Raw genomic sequence first — 14,051 nt, forward strand, 5'->3', positions numbered from 1 at the left:
GCAATAAAATCTTAACCTTATAAAAAATGAGAATAACACTGATGAAGCTGCAAAAATGTTTGGAATAATAAAGATGGAAGGAAAGGCATATCTAGCAGGGGATGTGGTTTGTGAGGGTGAGTTCTTGATGGCTACAAGCAGCGAGTAACGCTGTGCAGCTACAAGTCCGTTGCTAGGCAACTTTCTGGCACCTTGATCAGTTTTCTCCCTCCATCTGTCCCATTTATGTTAAACTAGGGAATCTAATAAAATGATCATCTGATGAGTAGTTCTATGAGCTTTTGGTTTCTGTCCTTGCCAAAGCTAAACGAAATGGTTTGTTACATTCAGGATGAATGCGAATTTCCTATATCTGTGAGCAAAGGTCTCTTTGTCCTTCAGTGCATTGTTATGACAATTCTAATTCTTGTTGTATGAGATATTGCTCTTGTAACCCCAGAAGGCAGCAACTCACTGACAATGCTGCCTTCCTGGTTGAATTATGTTGTTGTGAAGGTTTTTGCCGCATTTTGATCAAATTACCAATTGAGACTGCAGATTATGCTCATTCTTGAACTAGGTTCTTCAGATGTTAAGTCAGGATTCTTGAATCATTTGATTGGAATTTTTACTACCATGTCTCTGCCTCTGTATTGTTACAATTGTTATACTGTAATACTTGGGCCAGAGCAATCTTAAATGTTTTCTTGAAGTATATAAATTATGTAAGATGATAAATTGTTTCAAGGGAAGAATTTGAACTTTCTTAAGGGGAAAAACTTGGAGGGACAAATCCAAGCTTTGGTTTCTTCTTTCTACATCCAGTGACTCTTTACAATGAAATGTTTAATAATACGAAATCCCTTACAAACCAAGAGCTCCAAGGGGTGTCTTCCCTTGCCCGGCCTCAAAGTAGAAAATTAACATGGCTAACATAGCAAGTCTAGCATGCTTGATCTCAGCAACCTTTAGTCTCTCAAGCTTCTCTGTGTCAGGGATGTAAACACCGTCCTGAAGTGTACCAGCTAAGCCCAAGGGATCGAAGAATTTGCCGCCAGGGTAACCCTGTTCTCCAGTGAAGTTGGCAAAGTTTTCGGCAGTCTTGGACCATGGAGTGGCCCATTCTACTGACTGAGACTCAGGGTTGAAGAAGTCCACCCACCTTTTGCTCTCAACCCACCCCATGAGGAGAAGCTGAGTACCAAGAAGTGAGCCAAAAGAGAAAGGTGCAATAGCACCGGGGTCAGCACCAGCCTCGAACCACGGAATGCCACTCCAGGCTTGACCTACAAAGATGCCCAATACTGCAGCCATTGCCCATCTTCCGTGAATGAGCTCTGCTTCTCTGTACCATTTCAAGAATGCAGGGTCTTTTCCAAGACCAAGTGGGTCAAAACCATAGTCACCAGGGAGCCTGCAAGTTCAAATACGGTTAAGCCTTCAAAAGAATGAAACTGGAGAGGGGGGGGGGGGGGTGAGGAATTAGCGGAGATGAAATCTGAGCAAATTCAGGGTTCAAGCTTTCTACTCAAAGTATATATACATGTTCTGAACGCACTAATTTTAAATCCTAGATTCTGTCTCTAGGGGATGGGGGTTGACGGTCGGAGATATATGGTGAACTTACGAGCCATCAAGCCACTCGGGGTCAACGAAATTGCCACCACCTTTAACACCAGGAATCCAAGATTTCTTAGGAGCAGCAGCCACCACAATGAACCTCTTGGGAGTGGCAACACCACCAACTCTGGCGGCAACTGGAGCACCCAACAAGGCCTGATTTTTCTTGCCACCAGTCAAGAAAGAGGAGCTCAAGCCATTCAGCAATGCAGCAGATGTTGTAGCCATGCTTATTTTATATGTGTAGAATAGAATGACAGTAGTAAGCTACAATGCAATGTTGTGGATGGTTGTTTCTACTTTGGAAGAAAGAAGTGAGATTCCTGGTTATAAGAGTATGAGATCAAAAGGGGACGTTGAAAGGAGCCAAGTAGGATGGATGAAATCTGCAGATGAAATCAGAGATCTCTGGTGGATAGATTTCTGACCAATGAGGTCTTGAGTTACATCTCTATGTCCATTTTTTGTACCATCCACGTGGACACCTCTTCTCCTTTAGTTTTGATTCTGTCTTAGTTGCTATTCCCTGTTGTATATGCCTCTACATGGTCTGCAACGCCCCTCTTTCCAACCTCTCAAATGCCTGGACAACATATAATCTCCTTCTTGTTTGTGGCGACAAATGTTGTTCAGAAGTTAGTGTTGATTATAAGATATTGAACATCAGCTTCTACTTAATTCTTTAGCTAATGTGAAAGTTGAATATGGTTATTAATTGCTAGTACTTTAAATTTGTGAATAACAGCCATAGTTTTCATAATTAGCGTCTCTACACATAGTAACATTACTCATGACGACACTTACAAAATGCAACCCGTGAACTTACCACTTAGAAACTCTTGGGGCAACTCAATTAAGTGCTAGTAATACTCTGAGAGAAAAGGATGTGGTTATATACTCCTCACTTTTACTTGTATATTATTTTCTTTAAAGAATATTTCACAACTACAACACTTCAATCCCAAGTTGGCTGAATTTGACTTAATATTCATATTTCCGAAAGAATGTCGGTGAATACTAATCAAATGTGTAACATCAAATGTGGATCCGCCCAAAAATAGAGCTTAACTTATATAACATAGAATTTCACCAAAAAAACATTGGCATGTAATCCTTCATAAAACGAGAATTTGTAATCTTGAAATTAAGACAGATTACAAGTGACCGAATAATGTAAAAATTCTTTATATTATCACTGTGTGTAAGTTAAACATACTCACTAAAATATACTCCTAGTAAATTCTATGAAGATGATTGTACCAAAAATGGATGAAAGAAAAGAAAGAGATACTTTACAATTTAGCACAAAGCAATAGCAAAGGTCTCCTTTGGGTATGCGGCCCATATAGCAACTGAGAATCTATTTGAGAGTTTCTAAGGAAGCCCAAGGGTATTTCCCGGGTAAAAACAGAAACAGAAAATAACGATCATCATCTGTCCCAAGAAAAGACATCAGCCTCTGTCCACAAAAAACAACTCCTCTCTTCAACTAAAATAGTCTTAGATGTAAGAGCATTTGATCTCGTAGTTATGGCTGATCCTCTGTGCAAGTTCTTTGACTCTCGCTCTATAACAGGTTCTCAATTCTTCGCCACCTACTTTTCTACTCAAAAGTCATTCCGACTTGTTTCCCTTCACAACCCAACTCTAGTCAGAAGAAGGAGAAGAACAAAACCTCTTCATATTGCTTTCTGCTCCATACCCACTTCTACAAATCTTGATGTCATCGCCACCCATGGTATGTTTATTTACCTATAATCCTTCCTAACCTTTTATTCTTATACATTATTTTTTGATAAAGATAAGTTCTTTGTGTTACATTTGAGGTTTATTGCTTTTTCAAACTTGTGGGGTTTTGATGTTTTGTTCTGGCAGAGCATTCGGATGGAAGTCTACTGTTTCGGTTCGGGGACCCAAGTGAGCTTGCAAACGAGGATGAATTGGAGGAACCCCTTTTGGGGGTTGAAGAGGTGGAAAGGGATAGTGAGGAGGAGGAATTTAGTGTGGTGAAAGTTATGGATTCTGATAATGAGAGAGAAGTCATTGTCAAGAATGTAGAGAGAGAAGCCAGTAGTCAGGCTGTGACTGCTGCTATTGATGCTGGAGTTTCTGAATCAGTAGTATCTAACAATCCAAGGAGTGATTTTGTAGAAAGAGAAACTGGATTGAGTACAAATTTAGTCGAAGAATCCACGGATGAAATTGGTTTAATTTCCCCTGTAGGAATTCAAGATCAATCTGTAGCTGAAGTCCATATTGAGAATGCTGGACTTGTTGAAGAGATTTTGGAAAAGCAAGATGATACTGAAGCTTCAATTCCACCAACAGAGAATAGTTTTCCCTCTTTGGAAGTTGAAGAAGAAATGAAGGGTCAATCAACTGAGGAATCATTTCAAGAATTTGAGGAGATTTTGCAAAAGAAAGATGATAGTGAAGCTTCAATTCCACCACCAGAGAATTCCTTTCCTTCTTTGGAAGTTGAGGAAGAAATGAAGGCTCAATCAAGTGAGGAGCAATCATTTGAAGAATTGGATGATGACGTGTCACCTCTTTTAGGTTCAGCTGCAGTAATGCCTGAATATTCTGACTCGGTAAACGCTGAGGAGATTAAAGAATCTGACGGAGAAATTTCAAGTCAATTGACAGAGAATGGCGGTGACAAGGATCGCGGTGTTGATTCAATTGGCTTGATGGAAAACGGCGCTGCTTCAACTGAAGTTCAGGCAGTGGACATTGATAGTGAAAATGTCCAACAGATAGAACAAATATCTGAAAATGTTGATCCTATAATGGAAGAGCCCACGGAGAGTGTTAGTGAGGAAATTAATCTGGGGAATACTGAAACTGTTATTGACGAAATTAGTCCAAAGATTCATTTGTCTATGGATGCTGAAGACCAGAGTGCCCAAGTCCTTAATTTGGAGAATGATGATCAAACCGAGGTGACTACTTTCTCTGCAGATACTGAGGATCAGGCTTCCCAAAATGGTACCTTCAAAGATAGTGATGATGCTAATGTGACTGAAGTAATGCCTCATTCTCCTATGCTGGAGGCTGAATCAATTCTTGATGAGGAAGTTAATCACAACCTCATATCGGTGTCCAATGAAGGTGAAAGTCCATTACCGGTGAGTTCTATCCACCTATCATAAGATTTGATGTGGTAAATTGTGTGTGCATTATAGTGCTATGCCTGCTCCTTCTTCCTGTACTTTGTAATCTTATTTTGGATCTGATGAAATCGCCCAAACTGATCAGTTAGGACTCATGGTCAGTAATAGGTGTATCAAATGTTATTTGGCTGATGTAGTAATTGTCTATTAGATAATAAGCATTCATTATAGAAAGTTGTCAATTGTGCAATATGTGACTATTACCAAATTTGAAGCAGCATATACTTTATATTCTTGTTTATCTAGTTATGGATGTGATATTCTCCTTTGTGAGATTCCTTTCCGATTTTAACTACCATAAGACTGACGTTTAAGCTCAACTAGATATGGTAAACCTGTACTTAAATGCTACTACAGGTTTGTCGGCATGCAACATTTAATAAACGTGCTCTTCAGAACTTTATTATTTCCCCGGTGCAACGATGATTTAAGTATCACAAATTATAATTTCCTCAGTGCAATGATGATTTAAGCTTATGCTACTTTAACATTGATCACTGTCCAATAATTTGGATTAACACAGATTTCATATTTGAAAGTTTTCTTGCACGACTCATCATATAATTAGACACTTTTGTTTGAGAGCAAAATGAACTAGTTCTTCCAGCAAACTGCAGCTATTATTCATTCTATTATATGGTTTTCTCAGCCGGAAGAAAATCTGCCTAACTCATCCGTGGAAGCAGAAAAAGAAGAAAATGCAGAAAAAAGTGAGGTCGGGGAAATGTCTGGCCATGAAGTGGTTGAGGATAAACCTTCAGAAGTCTTAGGCAGCAGGTATCTTGCCAATATATTGGATATTATTTTTCTTGGATATAACATATATTCATATTCTAAATTCTCTGTATGCATGTGACTAAACTCTTTAAATATTGGTGATGAGAGAGATTTATTTTTGTGTACGTTTTACCAGTGCCACTTTAGTACTATGCTATTGTGCTCTTCTAGAGGAACTCACATGTTAAATCCCTAACAAATAGTTTATTTTGGCAAAATTGCAACACCCCGTCCCCAAACCCCCTTTTGAATACAAATGTCGTTTCTCTTAATACGTTTGAATCTTATACTTGAGAGGTCAATACATCATAAAAAATTAGCAAGGTAATCTCCTTACATTTACTTTGAATGAGTAGTAATGCATCTAATGTCCAATGATCTCTCATTTTCAACAGAAAGGAAGCTATACCAGCTGAACTAATTCTGTCCTCTGGTGCTACTTTACTGGAATATCCATCCAAGGTATTTCAGATATATGCCTTTCTTTAAATTTTCACTTTTTGAAGTTAAAAGTGACCATTTAGTCATGAGGTTGCATTTAGTTTTATGGTATTTACGCTATTGAGATGCATAAAAAGGTAGTTCAGCTTTTAATATATAAAAAGCTTTTAATTTTCAAGTGAAGTTAATGTTTATTCATTAAAGTTGAATTTGGAATATATGTCAGAAGATATTGGTTATTCTTCTTTTTCTAGCCAATAAGCATCATGATTTTATGAGTAAGTAGTTTGAAAAATAATAAATTAACCAGGCATTGACAGGTGGACATGAAGCATATTTTGTTGCTTGTGGAAAGTGGCTAGGTGTAGCCGATGGAGTTGGTTCCTGGTCACTGGAAGGTAATTGCTCTCTAACTGTTTTCTACCGTAACTGTATTGCCTTGAGGTTCAGTCTGGAATTCATGAATTAACTTCCATGGAATTTTAAAAGTTTAGAGGCACTTAGTGTATATTTTCCAACTCGATGATGATTAATTCCGGAAGCATTTTAGTATAGTATATGTTGATTTTAAGAGAATGTGCCTTTTATTTCTCAGGGAGTGATCCAGGAGTATATGCCAAGGAACTCATGCAAAATAGTGAGTCCATTGTTTCTCAGTGCGACAAGGATATAATAAATGACCCGAAGCATGTCCTTAATCTGAGCGTCTCAAAAACAGATTCCCCTGGATCTTCAACAGCCTTGGTTTCTCATTTTGATGGAAAGGTATATTCATTGCGAAATTAATTTGTATGTCTTCTGCTACACAAGACTGACAATTTATGGTAGCTTCCTGAAAACGAAAAGATGCACCACAGCTCACACACACCTATGTATTTGTATCTTCATAATGGATTGAAATATGACTGAATTAATCTGAAGTCTTGATTTGAACTCTTTATAGTATCATGTTATTTCCTATCTCTAGTTTCCGTCATCAATAGGTCATAAAAAGAGAAAACTCCAGCTTTTTAAGAAGACAACATATAGGAAACTCCAGTTTTATGTTCTGCAGTAACAATCAGCCTCATTTTAACTTTGATAGGTTTTCTTCTCTTAAATCAAAAATTTCCTAATGGTTTTGATCTGAAAGATATCATTTGCATATATATGCACTTATTAGCAAGATAAGAGTACTGGGAAGTTATTAGTGCTATACAGTGAGAAGCCTTTGCTGAGGATATTGATTGCTTTCATGTTACTGGACTTGTCATCCGGTCAGTTAGTGTGCTTATAAGTCGGCACAAATCTTAACAAGTATTTACGAGTGCTCATAAATGAACTTGTTTCGAAATGTAATTTATTGTTAACAGGATCTTCATGTGGCTAATATTGGCGACTCTGGATTTATCGTAGTAAGGAATGGCAGTGTTTATAGGAAGTCATCGCCCATGCTTCATGAATTCAATTTGCCCATACAAATTGAAAAAGGTGATGATCCATCTCAACTTCTGGAGGTATGTATTTGCATATGTTTAATGAGGCCATTCATCTCAGAGATGTTTCTTTAGCCCCTTTTGTCCAAGCTCGTCATTCAGAAATTACTCCATTTCTTGTGTGTTGCACTCTTTTCTTCAGGAATACAAGATCGAGTTAGATGAGGGTGACATCATTGTCACTGCAACAGATGCGCTATTTGACAACTTATATGATCAAGAAATAGTGTCAATCGTCTCAAAGTCATTGGCAGCTGACAAAAGACCTCAGGTGCCTATGCTATTTTGCTTATATTTTCTTGTCTTACCTTCTGTGAAGCATTGTTGTTTTCTTATTTTTTGGGTGTTAAACAAAGGGGATAACTTGTTCCTAGAGAAATAATGCATGCAGTTCCAGAATCAATAGAATAAAGTTGGTTAGTGGCCCTCTATTTACATAGTGAAGAAAGGCCAAGGCTGTAGCTCGAATGCATGACTTGTGTCTCTTTTTCCATTTATAAAAGTAAGATGAATCTATGCTCCTTGGCCTATCGTAAGTGAATGAGAGAGTATGGTTCTTCCTCCTGTGCCATAGGAAGGGGTATTTAAGAGGTTCGAGGGATATCTGAGCTTGAGGGTTCCGCTTCGATAATTTTATAATAAAGCTGTCCAGATCCTCCCTCTTCTTTTGCTGGCTAGATGGCCAAGAAGTGCATTCTTGGATTTGAGTTGGAACTTAAGACCATAAGATCTAGATATGGGGGTTCCCACTATAGCCGAGCACAAGGAAATAGTTCCTCGTAAATTGTGTAGCGGGTGCTTCGAGTTTGGACACTTGTGTCACAACATGGAGAAGCACTAACCTCACCTAGGTTGTGCAAATAGCCCAGCTCCTCTCTGGCCTGCAAGCTTCCAGATTCAGCTTAGCCACAGAGGAGTACTCCAAAATTTACCCTCTAATTTAACCACATTTCTAGTATGTAATTGCAATTGTCTTTATTTGGTCTCTTTTTTCTTCTTCAGGAAATTGCGGAGGTTTTGGCGATAAGGGTACAAGAAGTGGGTAGTTCTGCTTCAGGGAGAAGTCCATTTGCTGATGCAGCTCAGGCAGCCGGATATGTTGGGTATACTGGTGGCAAGCGCGACGATGTTGCTGTCATTGTATCAGTAGTTCAAAAAGGTAATCAGGTCAAATGACAACTTGTATTGCAATCTGATTCCACGCTATTCTACCATTCATCTTTGTAAGCAGTTTTGATGTCTGAAAGTGAGTGACTCTAACATCTATGTTTGATGGGGTTCACTTGCTTCTTTGAAATGTACATTTATGACATCTGATTGCTATGCCTACACCATCCATGAATGCTCCCGATTGATTTTAATCATCTATGCACTCGAGGATTTCCCTTACCGTTTATATTTATAATTCTAGTATCACAGCCAGCTTGCACACGACTAGACATGTATTGGACTGCCGAAATCACCTAGTGCTTCTATGTTGTGTTCGATTTCCCTTTCTTATTCTTATTCTTTCTTAGTTGAAGTTACCCTTCTCCGGATTAACGTTCATCCTTTTTCAATGTTGTTGTGTTTGTGTGGTCGTTAAGAGTCAATCTAGCTAATTTTCAAAACTAATTCGACCATATAAAATGCATTTATGAATGTAAAGTTTACATGTTCAAAAATTACATCACAAAGATTATAAGCTGCAGGTTTTGAAAGACGCATTTGGAAATTCTAGTAAAAGACCACTCAATTAAAGAGGCCATGCCAAAGCCTGAAGCATGCTTGTGATATGATTGGAATATGAGTTGGATTGGTCACGAGAACCTCAAAGTCACTTTTGATATATATTGGAAAATCTTCTATGGTATACGGGGTTGGTTTATTCCCAAACATGTGTGGACCAAATCCTTTTTGGAATTGAAAAATGATTTCCTATCCCCCAAAAGCTTTTGCAAGTTCTTACAAAACAAAGTGTGCTGCTTTAGATCCCTTGTGAAGTCTTTTATCTGGGACTGCAAAATAATTCTTGTTTATGCTTCACTCTAATCCCAAAACCCAAAAATATATGTAAAAGAAACCAATTTTTCTTTGTGAGACTCCAATTTCTCCAATGTCTTCGGAAAAAAATTGGATGAAAACAAGGTTTCTAGGGTGAGTCAGGGCCTAAGATCAGGCCAAAAAACATTACTATTTTCATTTTCCTTGTGAAGGACATACAGCCCGTATGGATTGGCTAAAAAATATATTTTTTCAGCAGAATTAGCTTTTAAGCCAAAAAGTAAGTTGGGTTTAGCTTATTGCTTGTGGCTCGTTTTAAGCAGTTTTTAACTTATTTTAAACACTTTATAGTTTTGTTAAATACTGAAAAAAGCTAAAAATCACTTAAAACCTGATTTGATCAGCTTAAAAGCCAATCCAAATACCCTAGAGGGATCATGATTGAGTTTGTACTCCTCAAATTATGGTTATGAATTGTAATTTGAAGGGGAAAAAAAGAAAATGAGAAAGATATATGTATCCGGTATTTACACAAGTAAATGAATGTAATTTTAAAACATGTGTGTTTTCTAAACATTTGTTTTGTTTATAAATTTTTGTCACTAAATATTGCGCAAGAGATATGCATTCACACTTTAATTTGTAACTCTTATAATCGAAATTTGGTGTAAGAATTAGATACGAGTTCATATTTTCTCCGAAGAATATCATTCTGAAATGGTGTATGATAAAAAATAAAAAAATAAAAAAATAGAAGAAGGCTAAAAAAACAAAAACAAAATAAAGAAGAATAGAAGAATCTCGTTAGGGAAGACCAAATGAAGAATAGAAGAAAGGTGGAAAGCACATAATTTGGACCATTAATCCACCAAAAGTGAAACGTCATACTTAGTTGGATTTTCTTATGTTTGGGAGGGGACCAAATGAAGCCATCACCAATCACGCGATTTAGCAATACAAAGGAATGATGTATTTATGCCCCATCATACAATATTCGGCGCCATATTAACTTCTCCTCCCCCCCACACACACACAAATTCTATGCCAATTAGCCTAGAGTTTTAAACTTTAAAGTTTTAGCATTGAATTCATTATATTTTTAAATTATTAATTCATATTTACTGTTTATAGTAATTTTAATAAAATTTTACATATAAATTTATATTCTGTGTCAAAAGTATTGGGTTGAGATGAACCCGCTACCTAAACATTGGATGCGCTCCCCGACAACGATGACCACATAGCATGGAATCATGTTCTTGCATTCAAAATGCGTTCCCCCCTCATGTTCTCTCCAAACTCACCTCAACTTTGTGTTGAAATTTAAGTTAGCATTTGTAATTGTAGATTCTTGCTAATATTATCGGTGTTATTTAATCTACTGTAATATGTTTGGGGGTTCCACGGCACTACTTATTTGGTGGTTGAATCAAAGCAATAGTCACTGAGCTCAATGAATCAAAATCATGGCGGAGCCACATGCCTTCCCATATACAATTAAAAAAGATGAAAAGTTATACAATTAAACAACCCTCACTGTCGATAGAAAAGCAATATTGCTCATGATTTTGAGTAGTGGACTTCAGAAATACTTATTCTAACAATTCTGAAAATAAAATCAAAGTTAGCACCCTGTTTGAAAGGACAAAAAAGAATTTGAAATGGAATGCTGTTATTATTTATTTTCATACGGGGAACCAAAACATTTTATTTCTAACGAATGTGCTTATTGCACTTTATCTTATGGACTCGCAAGAAAAGAACATGCAAAAACTGGCTTAATCTTTTCTATACAGTTCTGGATATGAGCAAATTCTTGATAGATTTAGCAACAATCTACAGCAAAATGACACACACTTGGCGAACAATATGTTTTTCTTTTTTCTTTTTGAGATTTTGAAAAGTTATGAAGATTGAAATTTATTAATATCATATTTTTTGGTAAACTTGAATGTTACATTCAAATTCAAACTTTTAAATTTACAAAGAGATGAAACCTGATGTATGGATTACAGTGACTGCCACTAGGCAAGATTGGCATGGAACATTTAACGTGTGGCATTTTCTGAAGATTCAGAGTAATCTCCATACTCATGGCTGACCAATTTGAAAATGAAAATTGTATACGGTCGAAATAGATTTCGGCCTTCCCACGTTCGATCGAGTTTAAGTGGTATGAAGTCGGAGTGGGATTTTGGAAGTGAGCTCTGAAGTCAATACTAACGAGCCTCGAGTCCGAAGGCTGCTCGAGGAGTCGGCTCAATAACCTTATCGAGCCTGTGACCGAATCGATCCGCAGGGCATTGCTTCGAGGTCGGAAATGCGCGACGCCCATCCCGAAGGTCGAACTCGAGCCAAAACCGAAGGGCTCAACCCAGTAACGAGTTCGAGCCAGTATCTAGCTCACAGACAAGAACCGTTGCAACCGCACCAAGAGAGAGAATCTTGGCGGAAATTGAGGAAGAGACAAATCATCATGGGTCCTCCACTATATGCTTTATTTTATTATTTTCTGTAATGACCCTCTACTATAAAAGGGGGAATCCTTGTAAGTTATGGAAGAAGACACGGAATAGATTGGAACAAAAAAGATCTTTTCTCAGATATAAAGATATCTCCTTGTGCTTGTTTTACTTCATCTTATTCATTCTTTCTATTCATCACTCTCATTCTCATAGCCAAAATACTTGTATTGTTATCTTTGTATCAAAGGATATTACGTATCCTTAGAACCATACATAAATTTAACGTTATCCGATTTTTCGGGTAAATAGTTTGGCGCCCACCGTGGGGCTAAGAATAACAGTGATTGTTTGGTATAAATCTACAGTACACACCAGCTTACAACTTCAAATCAGCAATGGCTTTACCTATCAACCACGAAGCCGGCCTTCAAGATGAAACCAACAACTTGGCACCCAGGGCCGGAAGGCCACTTGACAATGGCACTGAGGCTCGAATCGAAGTACCCGAAATTCGAGCCGAAGTACCATTGGAAGTCAATTCACAAATAGCTCTGGAGGCAAATTAGTGTTCCGAACCGGAAAGAAGCATTCAGGGCGGTACTCGATCCATAGCCCGAGACACCCATAACGCGGGGGAAATCGAGGCTAGCTTGCGTATGATCTTCGAGATGCTACAAGCCCAACAAGTAGAGATAGCTCAGTTACAGAGCCAAACTCATATACAAAGCAGCCCGGATTCCAATCCGCTTCGAGAAATCACCCCCATAATGGATCCCGCCATAGTGAAATCAAACGAGCAAGAATCGGGGACTACTCCCGAAATTACTAAATTACTCGAGGAACTCACAAAACGAGTCGAAGCCAACGACAAAAGAGTGGAAACATACAATGCCAGGGTCGATCAAAGCCCGGGGGCTCCACCAATAATAAAAGGGCTTGATTCGAAAAAATTCATACAAAAGCCTTTTCCCTCGAGTGCGGCCCCAAAACCAATCCCCAAAAAATTCCGTATGCCCGAAATTCCCAAATATAACGGTACGACCGATCCTAACGAACATGTCACCTCTTACACATGTGCCATCAAAGATAACGATTTGGAGGACGATGAGATCGAATCCGTATTATTGAAAAAGTTTGGGGAAATCCTCTCGAAGGGAGCAATGATCTGGTATCACAATTTACCACCAAATTCCATCGATTCTTTTGCCATGTTAGCAGATTCGTTCGTAAAGGCACATGCTGGTGCCATAAAGATTGCAACAAGAAAGTCAGACCTCTTCAAAGTAAAGCAAAAAGGCAATGAAATGCTGAGGGAATTCGTATCCCGATTTCAAATGGAACGCATGGAATTTCCACCGGTCGCAGACGATTGGGCCGTACAAGCTTTCACCCAAGGGTTGAACGAGTTAAGTTCGACAGCATCACGTCGGCTGAAACAAAATTTGATCGAGTATCCAGCAATAACTTAGGCAGATATACACAACCGATATCAATCGAAAATTAGGGTCGAGGATGATCAATTGGGAGCTCCGTATGAATCTGTGCATCAGAATATGACAGCTACTAAAAACCAAAGGGAGATCGACAGAGAACAAAGGTCGAACAGAAACCGATATAAGTCGTACGTCGCAGATCAGATGAACTACTGTTTAGCACGCAATACAATTCGGAACAATCGAAGGATTGATCGAGGGCAAAATTCTCGGGGACTTATGAGCAAGAGCGGCTTTGATAAATATGCCGATCCTATAGAAGCACCTCGATTATCAGAATATAACTTCAGTGTTGGTGCATCCGCCATCGTGTCAGCTATCGGACGCATCAAAGACACTAAATGGCCTCGACCCATGCAGATCGATCCTGCCCAAAGGAATCCCAATCAAATGTACGAATATCATGGCACCCATGGCCACAGAACGGAAGATTGTAGGCAACTAAGAGAGGAAGTAGCCCGCTTATTTAACAAAGGGCACCTTCAGGAATTTCTGAGTGATAGAGCGAAGAACCATTTTAAAAATAGGGATTTCGACAAGCAAAACGAGCAAGAAGAACCGCAGCACGTCATTCACATGATCATCGGCGGCTTCGATACCCCTCAGGGACCGATGCTTAAATGTACTAAAACATCGATTGTGAGG

General features: G+C 38.4%; 2 protein-coding genes across 2 annotated transcripts; one reads left to right on the forward strand and one right to left on the reverse strand.

Annotated features, from left to right (window-relative positions):
- Positions 1-670: 670 nt before the first annotated feature.
- On the reverse strand, positions 671-2,216 carry LOC104106425 (chlorophyll a-b binding protein CP24 10A, chloroplastic-like). The gene is made up of 2 exons (XM_009614973.4): positions 1,607-2,216; positions 671-1,393 (listed from the first exon to the last, which is right to left on the reverse strand). Exons 1-2 carry the CDS (start codon positions 1,825-1,827, stop codon positions 844-846), a joined length of 771 nt encoding a protein of 256 aa, XP_009613268.1. The 5' UTR covers positions 1,828-2,216; the 3' UTR covers positions 671-843.
- Positions 2,217-2,966: 750 nt separating this feature from the next.
- On the forward strand, positions 2,967-8,861 carry LOC104106423 (probable protein phosphatase 2C 62). The gene is made up of 9 exons (XM_009614972.4): positions 2,967-3,337; positions 3,475-4,727; positions 5,422-5,549; positions 5,945-6,011; positions 6,301-6,388; positions 6,586-6,755; positions 7,343-7,486; positions 7,608-7,736; positions 8,468-8,861. Exons 1-9 carry the CDS (start codon positions 3,130-3,132, stop codon positions 8,639-8,641), a joined length of 2,361 nt encoding a protein of 786 aa, XP_009613267.1. The 5' UTR covers positions 2,967-3,129; the 3' UTR covers positions 8,642-8,861.
- The last annotated feature ends 5,190 nt before the right edge of the window (positions 8,862-14,051 follow it).

The sequence above is a fragment of the Nicotiana tomentosiformis genome, chromosome 1, assembly GCF_000390325.3.
Source record: "Nicotiana tomentosiformis chromosome 1, ASM39032v3, whole genome shotgun sequence".
Taxonomy (NCBI): Eukaryota; Viridiplantae; Streptophyta; class Magnoliopsida; order Solanales; family Solanaceae; genus Nicotiana; species Nicotiana tomentosiformis.

Coding starts and splice junctions, on each gene's coding strand:
- LOC104106425 (XM_009614973.4), bottom strand. CDS start 1,827: ATGGCTACAACATCTGCTGCATTGCTGAATGGCTTGAGCTCCTCTTTC. Junction 1,394..1,606: donor CCCGAGTGGCTTGATGGCTC/GTAAGTTCACCA, acceptor TTGAACTTGCAG/GCTCCCTGGTGACTATGGTT.
- LOC104106423 (XM_009614972.4), top strand. CDS start 3,130: ATGGCTGATCCTCTGTGCAAGTTCTTTGACTCTCGCTCTATAACAGGT. Junction 6,012..6,300: donor TACTGGAATATCCATCCAAG/GTATTTCAGATA, acceptor TAAATTAACCAG/GCATTGACAGGTGGACATGA. Junction 6,756..7,342: donor TTTCTCATTTTGATGGAAAG/GTATATTCATTG, acceptor TATTGTTAACAG/GATCTTCATGTGGCTAATAT.